This window comes from Coregonus clupeaformis, chromosome 17, assembly GCF_020615455.1.
Source record: "Coregonus clupeaformis isolate EN_2021a chromosome 17, ASM2061545v1, whole genome shotgun sequence".
NCBI classification, from domain to species: Eukaryota; Metazoa; Chordata; class Actinopteri; order Salmoniformes; family Salmonidae; genus Coregonus; species Coregonus clupeaformis.
This window is the reverse complement of record NC_059208.1, coordinates 8,930,933-8,954,959: the sequence shown is the minus strand read 5'-3', so window position 1 is coordinate 8,954,959 and position 24,027 is coordinate 8,930,933. Positions and strand designations below refer to the sequence as shown.

General features: G+C 47.9%; 1 protein-coding gene across 2 annotated transcripts; it reads left to right on the top strand.

The window, feature by feature from the left end:
• Positions 1-21,929, top strand: LOC121586550 (metal regulatory transcription factor 1-like). Of its 2 annotated transcripts, XM_041903314.1 has the most exons (11): positions 1-102; positions 521-1,029; positions 2,321-2,559; positions 2,950-3,081; positions 8,588-8,667; positions 10,045-10,178; positions 10,406-10,480; positions 13,239-13,296; positions 13,403-14,034; positions 19,970-20,039; positions 20,304-21,929. In XM_041903314.1, exons 2-11 carry the CDS (start codon positions 556-558, stop codon positions 20,549-20,551), a joined length of 2,142 nt encoding a protein of 713 aa, XP_041759248.1. In that variant the 5' UTR covers positions 1-102; positions 521-555; the 3' UTR covers positions 20,552-21,929. The 2 variants fall into 2 exon arrangements, with proteins under 2 accessions (XP_041759248.1, XP_041759247.1); XM_041903313.1 differs by having other exon boundaries at positions 1-1,029.
• Positions 21,930-24,027: the final 2,098 nt, after the last annotated feature.

Genomic DNA, 24,027 nt, shown 5'->3' with positions numbered 1-24,027 from the left:
CGGCCCATGTTGGTGTTTCCTTTATTTAGGCAGTTACCTGTCGTTTACTTCAAGGTTGAGTGAGTTAATTCTGGGCGGAAGCTGGATAAGTAGGCTGCTAGGGTAACTACGATGTAGCAACACTAACAACGGAGGAGCTGGGATTCAAACAGAATAAACAAAGCGGAAGACATTTTATAAAGATTTTTTACGACCTTGTAGTTCTTGACTGCATTTACGTGGTGAACTTTCAAAACTGAGTAGCTTGGGGTTGTTATTGAAACGTTGCAACATTTATGTGCTGCGTCTGCTGAATGAGTGCTTCTTAGTAGCAACAACTAAAATAGTTTTGATGATAGCCTAAACTCGCTGAGGAATGCCAAGATTGTCGTTGACTTTGTATTAGGCTACTGTAACGTTTAACCAATAGTCGTTAATCTCATTTTTATGTGAACAAAATTCTATGCATTTGTAGCTGCTATCATGATAGCCTACTGTTACTTGATACATTTTCTAACCCTCTCTACTTCTCTCCTTTCAGTGGCAACCCAGTGTGTGACACCTTTGTTACCATGCATGAGGATGAATGTCAAATCCAATGAGACCATGCTCTTTGAGGAGGAGGAAGAGGTGGACAAGACAAATCAGCAGGTTGAAGAGGACAATGTGTCCAGGAAGATGGTTACTGTCGACTGGGACCAATGGGACAGGCTACTGCTGCCCTCACCACTGGACTCTGGTGTGCACAGTCTGGACACAGTGTACGACAGAACCACCGTGATGATTGAACAAGACCCTGTGGGTTCTAGAACTGACAATAAAGAGGAAGAAGAGGACCTGATGATGTACCTACATGAGGGATGTGAGACAGAGGGCCGTGGAGGTCTGGAAGACCACTGGGAGGCCATGTCACAGGGGTACATCCACCACACCATCTCCCAGGACCAGATCCAGTTCACCATCAACCCTGGTTCCACACCCATGCCCCGGCACATCCAGGGGGCCACCATCACACTGCACTCTGAGTGCCCAGATAGCCACCACAGCGAGGTAAGGCATGGCCTTGATATCCAAAGACCTGAAGACTTGTGTTAACACCTTGAGTTAATGCCTGGGCTTTGGCTCAGTGGGCTAATCCCTGGTTCAACTCCAGTCGATCACATAAGCCTGTTTTGATATCTGATCATGTTCAGTGTTTATTTGGATATGTTGTCAGGAAAACACACTCCTGGTATTCTGGGTATTCTGGTTGTGAGGAGGAGAGGCATCATTGCTCATTCACATACTGTATATTCTCTAATGTCCCGGCCATGATGTCCTGAAGGATGTTACAAGGCTATAGGTAGGCAGATAACCATTTGTAGTCTTCTTTGAAATTGAGAGTGTAGGCCTCAACCCTTAGGGCAAACATTACATGGGGTTGGTCAGGCTTACACGTGATGATCATATCATATGATGTGTATTCTCAGTCTGTGAATAACTGAGACAGACCCTCTTTAGCATATCACATATACACTCTTAGAAAAAAAGGGTACCAAAAGGGTTCGTTGGCTGTCACCATAGGAGAATCCTTTTTGGTTCCATGTAAAAGCCTTTTGTGTTCCATGTAGAACCCTTTGTGGAAAGGGTTGTTCATGGAACCCAAAAGGGTTATACCTGGAACCAAAAAGGGCTATTCAAATGGTTCTCCTATGGGGACAGCCAAATAACCATTTAAAGTTCTATATAGCACCTTTTTTTCTCAGAGTGTATAACATTTGGAAGGGAGAAAGAAGTCCCTGAGGTCATTAATTTGCATCATCATCATCACAGAGAAAATAGACCATGCTAGGTTATCAGCAGCAGCACCATATTGTGTGAAGGCGACAAGCCAACTGTTATGATGAAGTCAGTGAGTGAGAGGCAGAGACAGGAGAGGAGATTGGTTTGGGGCGGTGAAATTGGGCCAGACCGGGAGCTAGCTGTGACGCTTCTGTTTTCCCTCATCATCATCAGCCTCTCTCCCATCCAGAACCACAGAGTTAATATATTCAAGGTCTCTGCAGATGTCAAGATGAGAGGATTCTCTCACTGCTCTCTAGGCTTTTCAACCTATTGGTTCTCTTTCTGTGAAGTTAATTAGGTCTCATTCATAAATGTGCACTTCAATCTTCTCATATAAACCAATACAGCTGATTCATTTTCAGACTTGATGTATAGTAATGTTTGTCAAGTGTTACATACCGGTACTTGCTAAAAACACTTCCTACATGTTAAGCTTATGTTTATGTAAATGTTGGTGTTTCATCTTTTTGACATAGTTTATATAACGACGACAACTCTTTGCCTGTCTGTTCTGCAGGTGAAGCGTTACCAGTGTCTATACGAGGACTGTACTCGTACCTACAGCACAGCAGGGAACCTGCGCACCCACCAGAAGAGACACAGAGGAGAGTACACATTTGTCTGCAACCAGTTGGGCTGTGACAAGGCCTTCCTCACCTCCTATAGTCTGAAGATCCATGTCCGCGTTCACACCAACGAGAAACCCTTCGAGTGTGACCAACAGGGCTGTGAGAAGGCCTACAACACACTGTACAGGTAAGTGTTACACCAGTGTTTTCCCTAACATTGAAATGGCGGAGAAGATACTCCAACCTAGCAGTCTTGCCCTCCACATCTATTTGGTTAAAAGATCATTTCCAGGCCCACAGGCACCAAAATTATCAACTGAAGCAATAGCAGCCAAATTATTGTAGGGGATAGTCTTCCTGCCATGGGTCAAGACACTTGTCACGTGATGATGTTTCATCAGTCATGAGTTGTGCACTCTCCTGACCCCCTGACCTCAAAGTTAATGAACACACCTTAGTGACCTTTGGTATGCTGACCCCAAGTCAAGCCACAGCTCACAGTGGCTGTCTGTTGGTGTGCTGATCTGCAAACATCAGCCGTGTTTGTTCTATCTGTTGTGTTTGTGTTGATGTGCAGGCTGAAAGCCCACCAGAGACTACACTCAGGGAACACGTTTAACTGCGAGTCGGACGGATGCACCAAGTACTTCACCACCTTGAGTGACCTGAGGAAACACATCCGGACACACTCCAAGGAGAGGCCCTTCAGGTGAGCTCACAATGAATGGCTGAAGTTTGCAGTGGGTTGAATGGACAAACAAATGAATGAACAAATTAGTGCTTGCACGAATGAATGAATGCACAAATGAATGAATAAATGAGCACGGTGACATGCACACAATAATGAGATTATTGTGGATAGTCAGGTTAATACACTGCTCAAAAAAATAAAGGGAACACTTAAACAACACAATGTAACTCCAAGTCAATCACACTTCTGTGAAATCAAACTGTCCACTTAGGAAGCAACACTGATTGACAATACATTTCACATGCTGTTGTGCAAATGGAATAGACAACAGGTGGAAATTATAGGAAGACACCCCCAATAAAGAAGTGGTTCTGCTGGTGGTGACCACAGACCACTTCTCAGTTCCTATGCTTCCTGGCTGATGTTTTGGTCACTTTTGAATGCTGGCGGTGCTTTCACTCTAGTGGTAGCATGAGACGGAGTCTACAACCCACACATGTGGCTCAGGTAGTGCAGCTCATCCAGGATGGCACATCAATGCGAGCTGTGGCAAGAAGGTTTGCTGTGTCTGTCAGCGTAGTGTCCAGAGCATGGAGGCGCTACCAGGAGACAGGCCAGTACATCAGGAGACGTGGAGGAGGCCGTAGGAGGGCAACAACCCAGCAGCAGGACCGCTACCTCCGCCTTTGTGCAAGGAGGAGCAGGAGGAGCACTGCCAGAGCCCTGCAAAATGACCTCCAGCAGGCCACAAATGTGCATGTGTCTGCTCAAACGGTCAGAAACAGACTCCATGAGGGTGGTATGAGGGTCCCGACATCCACAGGTGGGGGTTGTGCTTACAGCCCAACACCGTGCAGGACGTTTGGCATTTGCCAGAGAACACCAAGATTGGCAAATTCGCCACTGGCGCCCTGTGCTCTTCACAGCAGGTTCACACTGAGCACATGTGACAGACGTGACAGAGTCTGGAGACGCCGTGGAGAACGTTCTGCTGCCTGCAACATCCTCCAGCATGACCGGTTTGGCGGTGGGTCAGTCATGGTGTGGGGTGGCATTTCTTTGGGGGGCTGCACAGCCCTCCATGTGCTCGCCAGAGGTAGCCTGACTGCCATTAGGTACTGAGATGAGATCCTCAGACCCCTTGTGAGACCATATGCTGGTGCGGTTGGCCCTGGGTTCCTCCTAATGCAAGACAATGCTAGACCTCATGTGGCTGGAGTGTGTCAGCAGTTCCTGCAAGAGGAAGGCATTGATGCTATGGACTGGCCCGCCCGTTCCCCAGACCTGAATCCAATTGAGCACATCTGGGACATCATGTCTCGCTCCATCCACCAATGCCATGTTGCACCACAGACTGTCCAGGAGTTGGCGGATGCTTTAGTCCAGGTCTGGGAGGAGATCCCTCAGGAGACCATCCGCCACCTCATCAGGAGCATGCCCAGGCGTTGTAGGGAGGTCATACAGGCACGTGGAGGCCACACACACTACTGTGCCTCATTTTGACTTGTTTTAAGGACATTACATCAAAGTTGGATCAGCCTGTAGTGTGGTTTTCCACTTTAATTTTGAGGGTGACTCCAAATCCAGACCTCCATGGGTTGATAAATTTGATTTCCATTGATAATTTTTGTGTGATTTTGTTGTCAGCACATTCAACTATGTAAAGAAAAAAGTATTTAATAAGATTATTTCATTCATTCAGATCTAGGATGTGTTGTTTAAGTGTTCCCTTTATTTTTTTGAGCAGTGTATAATAGTTTGATTAAAATGTTGACATCCTAATAATTTCCCTAATAATCCTGTTTACATGGACACATCTGAAATCAGGCTACTGATGGGACTTTTGATAAATGCAGAAAATCGGCAATCAAAATAAATGTTCTACCACAGTGACCATGTTATTTAAAAAATATATAATTATTATTGTTTTATATATTTTTGGTACTTTTTACCCTTTTTCTCCCCAATTTCGTGATATCCAATTGGTAGTTACAGTCTTGTCCCATCGCTGCAACTTCTGTACAGACTCGGGAGAGGCGAAGGTCAAGAGCCATGCGTCCTCCAAAACACGACCCCGCCAAGGCGCACTGCTTCTTGACACAGTGCTCGCTTAACCCGGTAGTCAGCCTCACCAATGTGTCGGAGGAAACACCGTACAGCTGGTGACCGAAGTCAGCGTGCATGCGCCCGGCCGCCACAAGGAGTCACTAGAGCGCAATGGGACAAGGACTACCCAGCCGGCCAAACCCTCCCCTAACCCGCACGATGCTGGGCCAATTGTGTGCCGCCTCATGGGTCTCCTGGCCGCGGCCGGCTGCGACACAGCCCAGGATCGAACCCGGATCTGTAGTGACGCCTCTAGCACTGCGATGCAGTGCCTTAGACCGCTGCTCCACTCGGGAGGCCCGACCATGTTATTTTTGAGAAGACTATTTGATTCTGAGTTCGGACTTATAAAGTTTGTATGTGAAAACTATTCATAAGATGCTTACTTTCTATCAGGAGAAGACCCAGATGCAGACAGTGTCGAAGTAAAACAAGTTTATTACAAAAACAGGGGGCAGGCAAACGACAGGTCAAGGGCAGGCAGAGGTCAGTAATCCAGATCAGAGTCCAAAAGGTATAGAACGGCAGACAGTCTCAGGGTCAGGGCAGGCAGAGGTCAATAATCCAGGGTGGTGTGACAAGGTACAGAATGGCAGGCAGGCAAGCTCAGGGTCAGGGCAGGCAGAATGGTCTAAACCAGGAAAACAGGAACTTGAGAAAGACAGGAGCAAGGGGAAAAATGCTGGTAGGCTTGACGAAACAAAACAAACAGGCAACAGACAAACAGAGAACACAGGTATAAATGAGTGTGCAGAACGCCTTCCAGAACCGGGACGAGAATCCCGGTCGGAGACCATGTCCACTGGGAGTCCATGGATCCGGAAGACGTGCTGCGCCATGAGCTGGGCCGTCTCTTTGGCGGAGGGTAGCTTGGGGAGAGGAATGAAGTGGGCGGCTTTGGAAAACTGGTCCACAACTGTCAGGATGGCGGTGTAGCCATCAAACGGGGGAAGACCTGTGACAAAGTCCAGGGATATGTGAGACCAGGGATGGTGAGGAACAGGCAGAGGTTGGAGGAGACCAGCCAGAGCTTGCCGAGGAGTTTTGTTCTGTGCACAGATCGTGCAGGCGGCGACGAGCGCGGAGACGTCAGGAACCATGGTAGGCCACCAAAAGTGCTGTCGCACAGGGTCCGACGGGAGCCCGTGTGGCAGGCAAGCCTGGAGGGGTGGGCCGGGCCCACTCCAGGACTGAGGAGGGGACAGCGTCAGGAACAAACATCCGGTTATCTGCTTTCCTGGGCGGAGCGGGAGAAGACGAGGATGTGGTCGAGGTAGACGAAGGCGAACCAGTTCAACATGTTGCGGGAAACATCATTAACCAGGGCCTGGAACACAGCTGGAGCATTGGTAAGGCCAAATGGCATGACCAGGTACTCGTAGTGACCGCTGGCCGTGTTGAAGGCAGTCAAGAGAAACTCAATACCACGGGAACCCGAGGAGACTTAATTAGCAAGAATTGGATCGTCTCGCTGTGGTTCCCTGATACTCGTAAGTTCATGGGGTTGGTATTGTGGGTGACCTGGCCTATAGAGTGCCCGTCCAGCGCTCTAACATCCATGGGAAAGGAGAGGGGCTGAGTGGGGATACCCAGCTTGGACGCCAGGGTAGCGTCCATAAAGCTCTCATCGGCCCCAGAGTCGATGAGTACCTGGAGAGACTTCGACTGGTTCCCCCACAGCAAGATGGCATGAAAAGGGGTGCGAGTAAGGGGAGAGGAAAAGTTATCCGTATGGCCCACCAGAGTACTCGCTCCTACCGGTGAGCCTGGTCTTTTAGTGGACAGGTGGACACAAAATGATCAGTAGTCCCACAATACAGGCAACTCTTCGTGTGAAGCCTGTATTGCCATTCGGCTGGAGACAACCTAGCTCTGCCTAGTTGCGTTGGCTTGGGAAGAGGTGGATCGGCAGACTTCGGAGACTCTCGGGGGAACTCGGGTAGCCTCGGGTTCTCTCGGCAACGGAGCCGTCGGGACTTCCGGGATGCCTCAATGGCGAGGTGGAATCCTTGGGCGGGCGAGAAGAATCGGACTTCCTCTCCTTCCTTCGTTCCTGTAGTTGCCCATCGATCCGAATGGTCAAGGCGATGAGCGAGTCGAGATCCGTCGGTAGTTCCCGGGCTGCAAGCTCGTCCTTTACTTCCTCCGATACTCCGTGCAGGAACGTGTCGAACAGCGCTTCCAGGTTCCAGGCACACTCAGCTACCAACGTGCGGAAATCCACTGCATAGTCTGCCACACTGCGTAATTCTTGCCGAAGCAACTTCTGGCAGCCTCTCTCCCGGACAATGGAGCATCGAAAACCTTCTTTACCTCCTGCATGAACTCCTCCAGACTGAAGCATACGGCTGACTGTTGTTCCCACACTGCCGTAGCCCAGGCGAGAGCCCTCCCGGACATCAGCATGATGAGGTACGGTATCTTAGAGTGGTCCGAGGGGAAGGAGGAGGGCTGCAGCTCGATGATGAGCAAACACTGAGTGAGAAATGCCAAACAGGTTCCCGACTCTCCAGCGAAGCGTTCCGGGGGAGGTAAGCGGGGTTCCCGGGAAACCGGGGTGACCGGGTTACTGAGGGGCTGGGAGGTTACCGTCGTGGTAGGCTGCCTAACAGACAACCCACGGAATTGCTCCAGCAATGTGTTAAACGCTCGGTCATGGTGTTCCAATGGTAGCTCCTTGGGAGGAGATGTCGTTGCGGCGCTCGTCCGAGTCTGCTGGGTCAGTCATGGCCAGTTCGTACTATCACGTTTCAGGAGAAAACCCAGATGCAGACGTTGTCGAAGTAACAAAAGTTTATTACAAAAACACGGGGCAACATAACAGATCAAGGGCAGGCATAGGTCAGTAATCCAGATCAGAGTCCAAAAGGTACAGCGTGGCAGGCAGAATGGTCAAAACTGGGATAACTAGAAAACAGGAACTTGAGAAAGACAAGAGCAAGTGGAAAAATGCTGGTAGGCTTGACGAAACAAAACGAACTGGCAACAGACAGAGAACACAGGTATAAATACACTGGGGATAATGGGGAAGATGGGCGACACCTGGAGGGGGGTGGAGACAATCACAAAGACAGGTGAAACAGATCAGGGTGACACTTTCAGTTTTTCTGAACTCACTTCACTCGCACAGATCAAATACACCACTGGAACACTGATTATTCTGTTTACATTCCTAATAATTCTAAAGATTGCTCAGAAAACCAGGTGTTTTAATCGGCGTATGCTTACTTCGATTATGACCGTACGCCGATTGAGATAAGCAGAGTAAGGTGTTTACATGACTAATGTCATACTCTGCATTCTGCTATAATCGGTTTAATATTGAGTTATTAGTGCGCATGTAAACGTACTCCATGAACGCACAAATGAATGAATGAATTAACATAAATAACTCAACTTAGTGTTGTTTTCTCCCCAGGTGTGACCATCCTGGCTGTTACAAGGCATTCACCTCTAGTGACCACCTCCAAACACACTTCCTGGGATACATAGGTACAGGTGTGTATGACAGGAATAGTGGGGTGGAGATACACAGCTAACTCCTTTAGCTCAATCCCTGTTTATTTTTAAATGAGACTAGGGGAGTTGAAATCCCTTTTTTTTTTTCAGAGTTGGAGATAAAACAATACGTTCTAGCACGTCTTTCTTTCCTCCCCGCTACATTTTATTGAGTGTTCTTAATGGGGTATGGCTTCCTCTGCTGAGTCAGATCCTCAGACAGGTGTGTGTGTGTGTGTGTTGAAAACATCAGAGTTTATTCCAGCCCAGTAGATAGGCCTCGCCACCGCTCAGCTCCCAAGCTTCTTATTGTCCCATTTATTCTCCCAACGCCCTGTCAGCGAATCCTGATGTGCCTATTTATCCACATCCAACAGAGTGCTGAGATCACACACACACACACACTCATCAAATACACACACACACACACACTCATCAAATACACACACACACACACTCATCAAACACACACACGCACACACACATCAAACACACACAAAACAGTCCCAAAGATCCAAACCCAGTCCATCTAGCACTCCAGGCAGGCTTAAACAAACACTCATATATTTGTAGGATTTCAAAATACTATTTGAACCCAGGTCTGATTGCTGCTGCTGTTGTTGTGGTGGAGCTATTAATACTGCTGCTGCAGCTTCCTCTGGGGCCCAGGTCCGCTCGCTCACTCACTCACTCACTCACATGCACACACGCACGCAGGCACAAATGCACGCACCCACCCACATGCACACACACACACACACACAGACAGACAGAGACACACACTCCATTCTGACTATAACACTGTCATTTGTCTTTCTAGCCTGTTCCTCTGATACCTATGAATCTCAGATGGGGTTTGGATCCATTACATGTGATCTGTGAATGCATGGAGACGTCTGTAAACTCACATTGATATCAGAGGCTGAGGAAACATTATCTGCCTGCCGTTTGGTTGGCTTCCCAGTGGAAGTTTCCATCTGTATCCTGCAGAACTGCTTGTCTGTAGCCAGGACTTTTCTCCGACTGTGTGTGTCTGTGTGCCTGTTTCTCAGACAACGCTAGTGGCTTGAACCTCCTTGCCCTTTTCCCCAAAAACCACAGTCCTCAAGGCACTAAAGGCTACCATCAGCATAAAGTAATGTTATTAATGATCATTGTCATTATGCATGGACTTGGATATTGCTGAGCGTATTTCTATATCCTGTCTCTTCACCCATGAGGCTAAGAGTTGTGGACTCAAATGACCTTTCTTTCTCCAAGCCAGGACTATATCTCAAATTCTTATGGGGTTGTAAGCAATAGGGTTGGCTGCTGTATAAAAGAGACCAATAAAAGTAATATATGTGTGTGTGTGTGTGTGTGTGTTATTTCTCCTAGGCGAGCCACCCCTCCTTCAGGGGAACACAGACGGTGATAACTCCCTAAGCTCCTCCAACAACCTGAGGGACAACATCAAAGGTCACAAGCCTGGACCGTCAGCTGCCATAACTCACAGCCACTCCCTCTCAGAGGTGAGTCCTCCCACCATGTGACTGAAAATGGCACTTGTTAATGATGTTTTGACAATGACACATTTCATCAGTTTCTGTCTCGCACAGTATGTGTCAAGACTTACTGATCAAATATCCATGCAATCAATAGATTTTCTCTGTATTTTTCTGTCTTTTAAATCTGTTCTCAATATGCGGTGCTCTCTAATCATCTCTTATAATGAATCAATAATCATGTTTTGAAACAGGACTTGAATCCTCGTTCCCCATGTCTCAGTGATATGAGCCTGATTTCCACTGTCTCTCAGCTCAGAGAAAGTAATGTAAGTAATTTTGTACCTCTTTCTTTCCACATTTTCAATATCACACACTGTCTGAATAAACATATCACCATGCAATATGTCTTTAAAAAATACACTGTTTACGAAAATGGATCGCTCCTACAGACAATGAGTCACGTGGCTGTGGCTTGCTACAGTTGAAGTCGGAAGTTTACATACACTTAGGTTGGAGTCATTAAAACTCGTTTTTCAACCATTCCACCATTTCTTGTTAACAAACTATAGTTTTGGCAAGTCAGTTAGGACATCTACTTGTGCATGACACAAGTAATTTTTCCAAAGTTTACAGACAGATTATTTCACTTATAATTCACTTTATCACAATTCCAGTGGGTCAGAAGTTTACATGCACTAAGTTGACTGTGCCTTTAAACAGCTTGGAAAATTCCAGAAAATGATGTCTGGCTTTAGAAGCTGCTGATAGGCTAATTGACATCATTTGAGTCAATTGGAGGTGTACCTGTGGATGTATTTCAAGGCCTACCTTCAAACTCAGTGCCTCTTTGCTTGACATCATGGGAAAATCAAAAGAAATCAGCCAAGACCTCAGAAAAAAAATTGTAGACCTCCACAAGTCTGGTTCATCCTTGAGAGCAATTTCCAAACGCCTGAAGGTACCACGTTCATCTGTACAAACAATAGTACGCAAGTATAAACACCATGGGACCATGCAGCCGTCATACAGCTCAGGAAGGAGACACGCTCTGTCTCCTAGAGATGAACGTACTTTGGTGCGAAAAGTGCAAATCAATCCCAGAACAACAGCAAAGGACCTTGTGAAGATGCTGGAGGAAACAGGTACAAAATTATTTATATCCACAGTAAAACAAGTCCTATATCGACAAAACCTGAAAGGCCGCTCAGCAAGGAAGAAGCCACTGCTCCAAAACTGCCATAAAAAAGCCAGACTACGGTTTGCAACTGCACATGGGGACAAATATCGTACTTTTTTGAGAAATGTCCTCTGGTCTGATGAAACAAAAATAGAACTGTTTGGCCATAATGACCATTGTTATGTTTGGAGGAAAAAGGGTGTTGCTTGCAAGCTGAAGAACACCATCCCAACCGTGAAGAACAGGGGTGGCAGCATCAAGCTGTGGGGGTGCTTTGCTACAGGAGGGACTGGTGCACTTCACAAAATAGATGGCATCATGAGGAAGGAAAATTATGTGGATATATTGAAGCAACATCTCAAGACATCAGTCAGGAAGTTAAATCTTGGTCGCAAATGGGTCTTCCAAATGGACAATGACCCCAAGCATACTTCCAAAGTTGTGGCAAAATGGCTTAAGGACAACAAAGTCAAGGTATTGGAGTGGCCATCACAAAGCCCTGACCTCAATCCAATAGAACATTTGTAGGCAGAACTGAAAAAGCGTATGTAAGCAAGGAGAACCTACAAACCTGACTCAGTTACACCAGCTCTGTTAGGAGGAATGGGCCAAAATTCACCCAACATATTGTGGGAAGCTTGTGGAAGGCTACCCAAAATGTTTGACCCAAGTTAAACAATTTAAAGGCAATGCTACCAAATACTAATTGAGTGTATGTATACTTCTGACCCACTGGGAATGTGATGAAAGAAATAAAAGCTGAAATAAATAGTTTTCTCTACTATTATTCTGACATTTCACATTCTTAAAATAAAGTGGTGATCCTAACTGACCTAAGACAGGGACGTTTTACTAGGATTAAATGTCAGGAATTGTGAAAAACTGAGTTTAAATGTATTTGGCTAAGGTGTATGTAAACTTCCGACTTCAACTGTATATGAAGCAGGCAGACAGTCATCGAGGCATTCAGTTACTGTTCGATTTAACGTTATAATTGTCAAAAATGAGTGACCTAAGCGACTTTGAGCGTGGTATGATCGTCGGTGCCAGGCGCGCCGGTTCCAGTATCTAAAAAACGGCCACCCTCCTGGGCTTTTCACGCACGACAGTGTCTAGGGTTTACTGTGAATGGTGCGACAAACCAAAAATATGCAGTCAGTGGCAGTCCTGTGGTGGAAAACAACTTGATGATGAGAGAGGTCGAATGAGAATGGCAAGAATCGTGCAAGCTAACAGGCAGGCCACAAACAGACAAATAATGGCGCAGGTCAACAGTGGTGTGCAGAACGGCATCTTGGAACGCACAACTCGTCGGTCCTTGTCGCGCATGAGCTATTGCAGCAGACGACCACACCGGGTTCCACTCCTATCAGCTAAAAACAAGAACAAGCGGCTCCAGTGGGCACGCGATCACCAACGCTGGACAATTGAGGAGTGGAAAAAGAGCCTGGAACATGACAGCTTACTAGAGTGGTCTGTTCAGTCCCTGCACCTCAACCCAAATAGAGCATCTTTGGGATGAGATGGAACGGGCTGTTCGCAGCATGAATGTACCACCGTCCAATCTGCAGCAACTGCGTAATGTCAGCATGGACCAACATCCCTGTGTAATGTTTCCGACACCTTGTAGAATGCCCCGAAGAATTCAGGCTATTCTGGAGGCAAAGGGTGGTCCGACCCGGTACTGAGTATATATACAGTATACAGTTAGCCCTATGCTATTGGCTATATAGACAATATTAAAGACTACAGTCATGTCTCAGGGCAAATTGTATACATGTATATGTTGTGCATACTGTATGGTAAGTAATGTAGCTAAATGTAATAGATGGTAACTAAGACACGTGCTGTATATGTTTTACCTGTTAGACTAACATTACTCTGCTGTTGTCTTATCCCTGTGGCAGTCTGATGCCCTGGACCTGATGTTTGAATTGCTGTTTCAAGACAAGCCCCAGCCACAGGGTACTGTACTATGTTGTGTTCAACACCACCAGTGCTTTGTTGTCTAAATGCCTTGTCTCCTGTTAAGCCCTTCAAATCGTTTTTATCAGTCCCCTATCTTCTCCAGATGTGTCGTTGCTGGCAGTGCCCTCATGCAGTTTGGAGAACCCATCTCCAACAGTGGTGCTTCCAGAAGCATCTCCCTCTTTCATCTCTACCTGTCCTGAACCCTCTGACTCTATCCCTGGTGTACCCCATCCTGTACCCCAGCCCATCGCTGTCCTCACCCCTGGGTGGACCCCTAGTGAACCCTTTCCAGTTCCTGTCTCTCCCATGATCAGTGAAATACCTAAACATGAGGTGAATCCAGAACAGCCAGCCGCATCCATCTATTCCCAACCAGGCTCCAATCAGAGCCTACTACCACAGCCAACCGCCACCCTCCATTCCCAACCAGGCTCCAATCAGAGCCTACTACCACAACCAACCACCACCCTCCATTCCCAACCAGGCTCCACACATAGCCTACTACTACAGCCAGCTGCCATGCCCTCCATCTGTTCTCAACCAGGCACAGGCCCATACCCTCCACCACCCAGCTCCTCCCTCCAGGCCCCACTAACACCCCTCTCCCTGGGGTACTCTGCTCCTCCTACTGTCCCTTCCCACAGTACCCTCCAGCCCATCACTCAGAACTTCCAGTGGCTTTTGAACAGTATCAATGACCAGAGGCAGCAGGACACGCAGACACAGCTATCAGTAAGTCATCATTAACAAGTTACTAATAGGTTGTTATTATAATTATAACAAGTTAGGCCTTTTATAAGTTATTATAAGCAGCTAATAAGGTTTGCTATTAGATGTTGATCTAGGAATATAATATGTTTTTATAGGCCAGTTTTTTATGAATGTATAATTTGTTGTCATACGGTATTTATTGGTGTCATTATTCTAGATGCTTTATTGAAACCTCCTAACCAGGAGGGTAGTAAAGCCAGCTAATTAGAATATGGAGAAGGCCGCCGTCCAATCATTTGGTCTTTTAATAAAAATATGGAGAGGGTCGTCCAATTATTGGCCTTTTTAAAAATGGTATTTTATATATAAATATATTATTTTTTTCTCCCCAATTTCGATCTTGTCTCATTGCTGCAACTCCCCAACGGGCTCGGGAGGCGAAGGTCGAGTCATGCGTAAACCGAAACATGACCGCTTAACCCGGAAGCCAGCCGCACCAATGTGTCGGAGGAAACACTGTTCAACTGACGACCGAGGTCAGCCTGCAGGTGCCTGGCCAGCCACAAGGAGTCGCTAGAGCGCAATGAGCCAAGTAAAGCCCCCCTGGCCAAAACCTCCCTTAACCTGGACGACGCTGGGCCAATTGTGCGCCGCCCTATGGGACTCCCGATTTTTTAAATTTGTGATACAGCCCGGGATCGAACCCATGTCTGTAGTGACGTCTCTAGCACTGCAATGAAGTTCCTTAGACCGCTGCCCCACTCGGGAGGCCCATTATTGGCCTTTTTATTAGGATGTTGTCACGGTGTCAGTGTAATGCGGTAGACGAAGTCAGGCGCAGGACACAGAACTCAAAGAAAACGTATCTTTACTAAAACACGTAAAGAAACAATAAACCTCCACGCAGGGAGGAATAAACCCGCTCACCAACGACATCCGAAAACAAACAACAAACACGCACAGAACACAATGGGAGCCACAGGGTTAAATAGAGGCGGAGTAATTACAAGATGGGCAACAGGTGTGAAACAATCTGACAACAACAGGTAGACATAGAACATAGATCGGCAGCAGCTAGTACTCCGGTGACGACGAACGCCGAAACCTGCCCGAGCAAGGAGGAGGGGCAGCCTCGGCAGAATCCGTGACAGTACCCCCCCCCCGGCGCGCGGCTCCAGCCGTGCGTCGACACCGGCCTCGGGGACGGCCAGGAGGACGCGGCGCGGGGCGAGTGGGATGATTGCGGTGGAAATCCCTTAACATGGAGGGATCGAGGATGTCCCTCCTAGGAACCCAGCACCGTTCCTCCGGACCGTACCCCTCCCACTCCACGAGATACTGCAGGCCCCCCACCCGACGCCTCGAATCCAATATGGAACGAACCGAGTACGCCGGTGCCCCCTCGATGTCCAGCGGGGGCGGAGGAACCTCCCGTATCTCAGACTCCTGGAGTGGACCAGCTACCACCGGCCTGAGGAGAGACACATGGAACGATTAATACGATAATTAGTAGGAAGTTGTAACCTATAACATACCTCGTTCAATCTCCTCAGGACTTTGAATGGCCCCACAAACCGCCGACCCAGCTTCCGGCAGGGCAGGCGAAGGGGCAGGTTTTGGGTCGAGAGCCAGACTCGGTCCCCCGGTGCATACACCGGGGCCTCACTGCAGTGGCGGTCGGCGTTTGCCGCCTGATGGCCCGCTGCAGACGTACATGAGCAGCGTTCCAGGTCTCCTGCGAGCGCCGAAACCACTCGTCCACCGCAGGTGCCTCGATCTGGCTCTGATGCCAAGGTGCCAGGACCGGCTGATAACCTAATACACATTGGAATGGAGAAAGGTTAGTGGAGGAGTGGCGGATGGAGTTCTGGGCTATCTCTGCCTATGGGAGGAAAACCGACCACTTCCCCCGCTGGTCCTGGCAATACGACCTCAGAAACCTACCCACCTCCTGGTTGACTCTCTCCACCTGCCCGTTACTCTCGGGGTGAAATCCTGAGGTCAGACTGACCGTGACTCCCAGACGTTCCATGAACGCCCTCCAAACCCTAGAGGTAAACTGGGAACCCCGATCAGACACTATATCCTCAGGTACCCCGTAGTGCCGGAAGACGTGTGTAAATAGGGCCTCAGCCGTTTGTAGGGCCGTAGGGAGGCCGGGCAGCGGAATGAGGCGGCAGGACTTAGAAAACCGATCCACAACAACCAGGATCGTGGTGTTCCCTTGTGAGGGGGGAAGATCCGTCACGAAGTCCACCGATAGGTGGGACCATGGTCGTTGTGGAACGGGTAGGGGTTGCAATTTCCCTCTGGGCAGGTGTCTAGGAGCCTTGCACTGGGCGCACACCGAGCAGGAGGAAACATAAACCCTCACGTCCTTAGCTAAGGTGGGCCACCAGTACTTCTCACTAAGACAGTGCACTGTCCGACCTATGCCAGGATGCCCAGAGGAGGGTGACGTGTGAGCCCAATAGATCAACCGATCGCGGACATCCAGCGGTACGTACACACGACCCTCTGGACACTGGGGAGGAGTGGGTTCGTTACGCAACGCCCGCTCGATCTCCGCGTCAACCTCCCACACCACCGGTGCCACCAGACACGATGCCGGAAGTATGGGAGTGGGCTCCACGGAACTCCCCTCCGTGTCATACAGCTTGGACAGAGCATCTGCCTTAGCGTTCTGGGAACCTGGCCTGTAAGAAAGGGTGAAAACAAAACGGGTGAGAAACATGGACCACCTTGCCTGGCGAGGGTTTAATCTCCTCGCTGCCCGGATGTACTCCAGATTGCGGCGGTCAGTCAAAATGAGAAAAGGGTGTTTAGCCCCCTCAAGCCAATGTCTCCACGCTTTCAGAGCTTCGACCACAGCCAACAGCTCCCGGTCCCCCACATCATAGTTGCGCTCCGCCGGGCTGAGCTTCTTTGAAAAGAAGGCACAGGGGCGGAGTTTAGGTGGCGTACCCGAGCGCTGAGACAGCACAGCGCCTATTCCAGCCTCGGATGCATCCACCTCAACCGTGAAGGCTAAGGAGGGGTCCGGATGAGCCAGCACTGGAGCCGAGGTAAACAGGTCCTTCAGACGACTAAAAGCCCTGTCCGCCTCAGCTGACCACCGCAGACGCACCGCCCCCCCTTCAGTAACGAGGTAATGGGAGCTGCTACCTGACCAAAGCCCCGGATAAATCTCCGGTAGTAATTGGCAAAACCCAAAAATCGCTGCACCTCCTTTACCGTGGTAGGAGTCGCCCAATTACGCACGGCCGAAATGCGGTCACTCTCCATCCTCACCCCTGACGCGGACATATGGTACCCCAAGAAAGAGATGGACTCCTGGAAGAACAGGCATTTCTCTGCCTTAGCATACAGGTCATGCTCCAACAGTCTTCCAAGCACCTTACGCACCAGGGACACATGCTCGGCCCGTGTAGCGGAGTATATAAGGATGTCATCAATATACACCACTACCCCTTGTCCGTGCAGGTCCCTGAAAATCTCATCCACAAATGATTGGAAAACTGATGGAGCATTCATTAACCCGTATGGCATGACCAGATACTCAAAATGTCCAGAGGTGGTACTAAATGCCGTCTTCCACTCATCTCCCTCGCGGATACGCACTAGGTTGTACGTGCTCCTGAGATCCAATTTTGTGAAGACGCGTGCCCCGTGCAATGATTCCGTCATACTAGCTATCAGAGGTAATGGATAGCTGTACTTGATGGTAATCTGATTTAGGCCACGGTAATCAATGCACGGGCGTAACCCACCATCTTTCTTCTTCACAAAAAAGAAACTTGAGAAAACGGGTGAAGTGGATGGCCGAATGTATCCCTGCCTCAGAGATTCGGTGACATATGTCTCCATAGCCGCCTTCTCCTCCTGAGACAAAGGATACACGTGACTCCGGGGAAGTGCAGCTCCTACCTGGAGATTTATTGCACAATCCCCCGGACGATGGGGTGGTAATTTAGTCGCCCTCTTTTTACTGAAGGCGATAGCCAAATCTGCATACTCGGATGGAATGTGCATGGTGGAAACCTGGTTTTGGACTTTCCACCGAAGTTGCCCCCAAGGAAACTCCTAAACACCTCCCTGAACACTGACCGTACCATCCCTTGAGAGCCCTCTGTTGCCATGAAATCGTGGGGTCATGAATGGTTAACCAGGGAAGTCCCAACACCACAGGATACGCAGGAGAATCAATCAGATAGAGGCTAATCCTCTCCTCATGACCCCCCTGCGTCATCATCAGCAGTGGAGCGGTGACCTCCCTGATTATGCCTGACCCTAACGGGCGACTATCTAATGCGTGAACAGGGAAAGGTTTATCAACAGCCACTGTGGGAATCCCTAGACTACGTGCATACTGGCGATCAATAAAATTCCCAGCCGCGCCTGAATCTACTAGCGCCTTATGCTGGGAATGGGGAGAAAATTCTGGAAACATAATGTCAATACACATATTAGCAACAGGGAGCTCTGGGTTAGTCGGGTGCCTACTCACCTGAGACGGTCGACCAGTGCTCTGCCTGCTGCCTCGACCTCCTGAGAACCCTCCCCAGCACCGACCAGCAGTGTGTCCTCTGCGGCCACACTTGGTGCAGGGGACGGTCCCTCTCCCAGTCTCCTAACTGCAGCACCTCCGAGCTCCATGGGGGTAGGCTCGGAGGTGCTGGGGGATGGAATGGACAGCCCCCCATCAGAACGTCCGCGGGCTGCCAACAGGTTATCCAACCTGATGGACATGTCCACCAGTTGGTCCAGGTTGAGATTGGTGTCCCTGCAGGCCAGTTCCCGACGGACGTCCTCCCTTAAGCTGCAACGATAGTGGTCGATAAGGGCTCGCTCATTCCATCCCGCGCTGGCTGCTAAAGTCTTGAACTCCAGCGCAAAATCCTGCGCGCTCCTCATCTCCTGTCGTAGGTGGACCAGACGTTCTCCCGCCGCTCTCCCTTCAGGTGGATGATCGAATACCGCCCGGAAGCGGCGGGTGAAATCCTCGTAGCGGACAGTTCTCGAGTCTATACCTCCCCACTCGGCGTTGGCCCACTCAAGCGCCCTCCCCGATAGACAGGAGATGAGGGCGGACACGCTCTCGTATCCCGAGGGCGCCGGGTGAATGGTGGACAGGTAGAGCTCTACCTGGAGGAGAAATCCCTGGCACCCGGCAGGTGTACCGTCATATGCCCTCGGGAGCGAGAGCCGAATTCCACTGGACCCAGGTGGCGAAGTGGTAGCCAGTGTTGTAGGTGGTTGTGTGGTTGGAAATGGTGAAGGGATATCACCTCTCTCAAATCGTTCCATCATCTGGAACACTCGTTCCATTGTGGCACCGAGATTCTGAAGTACCGTCTCTTGACGTTGGACTCGTTCCTCCATCGTCTCGGTAGATCCAGTTGTTCCTGCTGACTCCATATTGGTGCGTGTTTCTGTCACGGTGTCAGTGTAATGCGGTAGACGAAGTAAGGCGCAGGACACAGAACTCAAAGAAAACGTATCTTTACTAAAACACGTAAAGAAACAATAAACCTACACGTAGGGAGGAATAAACCCGCTCACCAACGACATCTGAAAACAAACAACAAACACACACAGAACACAATGGGAGCCACAGGGTTAAATAGGGGCGGAGTAATTCCAAAATGGGCAACAGGTGTGAAACAATCTGACAACAACAGGTAGACATAGAACATAGATCGGCAGCAGCTAGTACTCCGGTGACGACGAACGCCGAAACCTGCCCGAGCAAGGAGGAGGGGCAGCCTCGGCAGAATCTGTGACAGATGTGGAGAGGGACTGTCCAATCATTGGCCTGCTGAATCTCATCCAGTACAACTGTTAATTGACCTTCAGTTGTTTTAATGAAACTATTCCTCTGTTTAGCCACGAGGCATTGACATTCTGTTAATTATATGCTGAACATGCGCTCTTCTCTTCTTCTGTTGTATTTCAGCAACAACACGGTGGCTCAACAGTAGAGAAGCTCTATTTTACCACAGAAATACCTATGGGAGGGAACACAGGTAATTTACAGAGATTCATCTTTTGCTTTGTGATATTTACCGGTATATGCCACCTCTGATGAATTTAGGTGTGCTTTTTACACTAGTATTCTACATTTTGATCATTTCAATGTATTTGATCGCTAAACATTACAGTTGCAGAGCTGTAGATATTGTAAAGCTAGCTACAAGACCGTATCTGTGAGGTTGTTGTACTGTACAATTTTTATGGATGTATTGACTTTTTAAAACATTATTTGACATGCTCTCTGTCTTGTCTGCTAGGGATAGCTCTGCAGCAGATAGGCCTGTGTCTCCCTGTCGTCGTCATTAGACAGGGAGAGTCATGCCAGTGTCGGTGCCCCTGCAGAGACGGCAGCACAGCAGCAGACACAGAGAAACAGACTAGTTGTCAAACTACTGGTGAACCCTCTGGCACCCAGGTCAAGCAGCCCCAGGACCTATCAACCCAGGACCCACCACCCCAGCCCCCTCAGCCCCAGGACCCACCACTCCAGCCCCCTCCACCATAGCAGCCTCCACCTCCACCTGTCCGATGAAAATTCAAGTCAACCTTTTTGTTACTGGAGAAACTGTTCCTGTTCCTTATACAACTGAGGCGTCTCTATGCACTGTACTGTGTACTTAACTCTTTCTGTTGTTAATACCTAGTTCAAGATCAGGTCTCCATACCCTGTCCCCATAACCTTAACCAACAGTAATCCAATCCAACCCCAGACTGGTTGCTAAGGGTAGAAAGCAATCATATGCTGCATTTCAGTGTGGATCAGATCAATTCAGTTTAACTACAGTGTTTTATTTAGATTTATGACATGTCTGGTAGCGGTCTATTATGAATTGGGCTTGAACAGTGGCTGGCCGCTGAACGTAGTGTGGAAAATGGTTGACTCAAATACAAATCCTCTGCAGCAACATTCCTCTTTACATCCAGTCCCACTGGAAACATTAAAGGTGACATTTATTTTGATGGCGCAGACAGAAAAAGCACTGTTGTCAAAACAGACTATCACTCCCCATGCAGTACTTAGCATTGCAGTTTTTGTCAAATGTGTGTGGAATGCAAATTGTTATTTGCATAATGTGCGTCATGTATCCGTACCATTTCATTCTGAACCTGCAAATGATCTCTGTGTATTCAAGGGTCTCAAATAATGGGAGATGATGTAAGTAGCAAATGCTGCTATAACAATACAGTGCAGCGTATTTAGACACTAGCAAACTAATCTGGCAAAGCAAAAATATTTGTTTTTTCTTCAATGTTCATAATATAACCGTTTTTAATCTGGAACTGTTCTGCTTACTGCCATTTTGATCAGAGGGACAGGTTAGCTGAGGTGACTGCATCAGGCTCCTTTTGGAGCTCTGAAAAGTAACAGTTTTTTAATGTACACAAATCCACTTGATTGTGCCTCTTTGAATGTTGTTCTGCATTATTGAACTAGCTTAATGGGCTTCCTGGTTTGGAACTCTCTGAGTGGCAGAATTCCCTCGACGACGTCACCCCGGCCAACCCTGCTGCCTTTAGATGCATTTCCTCTCTCGCTCTCTCTCTCTCTCTCGCTCTCTCTCCCTTTCTTTTTTCTGTTGTGACTTTCTGTCACTGGCCATTAGATTGGACAATGTTTTCAAATGACCTCAACATTCTAAACGTGTTACTAAGTTAACAGAAGGAAACATTATCTTTCGGTTGGAGGTTTTTCCTAGCCTGCTTCTACTTAGCTGGCCTGATGGACCCATGCAGTATGATCAGATGGCGCTGGATTCAAGGATGAACAAGCTCTGTATGGATGATGCTAATTTAGAATCTGAACTGATATGCTCAGTTTTGGTGGAACAAGCTCCCCCACGACGCCAGGACAGCGGAGTCACTGACCACCTTCCGGAGACACTTGAAACCCTACCTCTTTAAGGAATACCTGGAATAGTATAACAGTAATCCTTCTTCCTCCCACCCCCCCATTAAAAAAAAGGGGGAAAAGGGTGGTTGTCCCACTGGCTATCCTAAGTTGAATGCACCAATTTGTAAGTCGCTCTGGATAAGAGCGTCTGCTAAATGACTTAAATGTTAAATGACTTAAATGTTTTACCATTGTAGAACAGCAGTTTGGATTCCAGGCTAAGATGATGCTAAAGTCAAGGAACAACTGGCTTTCTAAAAGTCAACTACTTCTTTATTTACACCCTCCCAATGTCTTGTCAGTCAAATTCTATTTTCATACTTCTCTCTTTCTTTGATTCTCTGTCCCTTTCTCTCCTCTTCATGCTTGCTCTCTTTCTCTCCTCTCTCCCAGTTCACTGCCCTTTCGACTGTTGACATTCTGAGTTACCAAACCATAGAGCTGTCACCTGGAATAATCTGATCTGTCACCTGGAACTAGAAACATCAGTGATGATGAGGAGTGTCGTGGCCGGCCGTTGCACGGTGCTGTGAAGCCTGACATTTATAACCGCACAACGCCTGGTTGGTTAGTTGGTGTTACCGGCTGATGTGCTTGGGCACTGTGTGGGTGGGTGTGGAATAGGACAGAGACTCAGCACTGACCCCATGGTTTTTATTTGACTTGAGTTGAGTGATGAAGTAGCTAGTGCAGTGTGTTGGGCAGGGACCAGGCAGCCTGGTATGGCTTGATAATGATAGAACAGTGTACTACAGAACAGGCTCCTTCCCAAATGGTGGGTCTGAACCTTGCTGATTCGGTTTTGTCGAAACCACCCTATTTCAAACGCACCAAAGATTCTCACATAGTAAACAGACAATATGTTTATTTTTCACCATTTAAAAGTAATACAGGAAAGAATAAGTCCTCAATGTCAGAAAGTCTCAAAGGTCACCCACACTACACAACCCCAGTGGCTATATCATTACTGTGGCTATTATCACAACATAACTAATCTGAAAGGAATAGACTTAAGTCACTCAAAACAGGCTATTTCTCTGCACTAACATAAGTCGATGTAAACCAACCAATGAAACTTTGTACAAAAGTATTTGTGTTGTGTATTCAGATGTAAAAAAAAAAAAAATGAAATTCACATCAATGGAAAAGTTCATTTGAGAATGTTCATTTCAGAGAAGAACAGAAGAGTTGATGAACACAGAGACAGGTTCAATCATGAGTGTAGCCCTGAATCCCAAATCAAGCCCTAGCCCCCTCCCCCTAGATGCTTTTGCAGATCTGAGAGGATTGGATAGGTGTAAGCAATATAGTGGAACCTTCATCTTGCCCTCTGATAGGCCAGGTGGAATTGTTGCTAAATCAATGGTGTGAGCCATCAGTCCCATTTGCTCCAGTCAAAAGCATACACTCCTCGAATTTATTTGGATAGTGAAGATAAAATGTGGACATTTGGCTCTATACTCCAGCATTTTGGATTTGAGATCAAATGTTTTATATGAGGCGACTACAGAACGTCACCTTTTATTTGAGGGCATTTTCATACATGTCTGTTTGACAGTTTACTAAATTACATCATTTAGCAGACGCTCTTATCCAGAGCGATTTACAGGAGCAATTAGGGTTAAGTGCCTTGCTCAAGGGCACAGACAGATTTTTTCACCTAGTCTGCTCGGGGATTAGAACCAGTGACCTTTCGGTTACTGGCACAGCGCTCTTAACCACTAAGCTACCTGCCGCTACCTGCCGCCCCCGAAAGGAAAGCACATTTGTGTATGTAGTCCCCCCGTTTGAAAAAGAATATTCTTATAAGTATTTGGACAAATTCACTTATAGTGTATTAAAGTAGTCAAAGGTTTATACCCCCCCCCCAAAAAAAAATTTTTTTGCTACACTCTCACCATTACAAATAACAGGGGAGGTTAGCATTTTTGGGGTGGGTATGATCTTTTTTCCTCTAACTTTCTCACTCATCATTATTCTGGATACATTCATTATTATCCATAATCATGACAGCATCCACATGAATGTAGAAGTGTTCAGAAATGTCTTCTATTCTTATTTACAATAAAAGTGACTCCAGTACATTATTC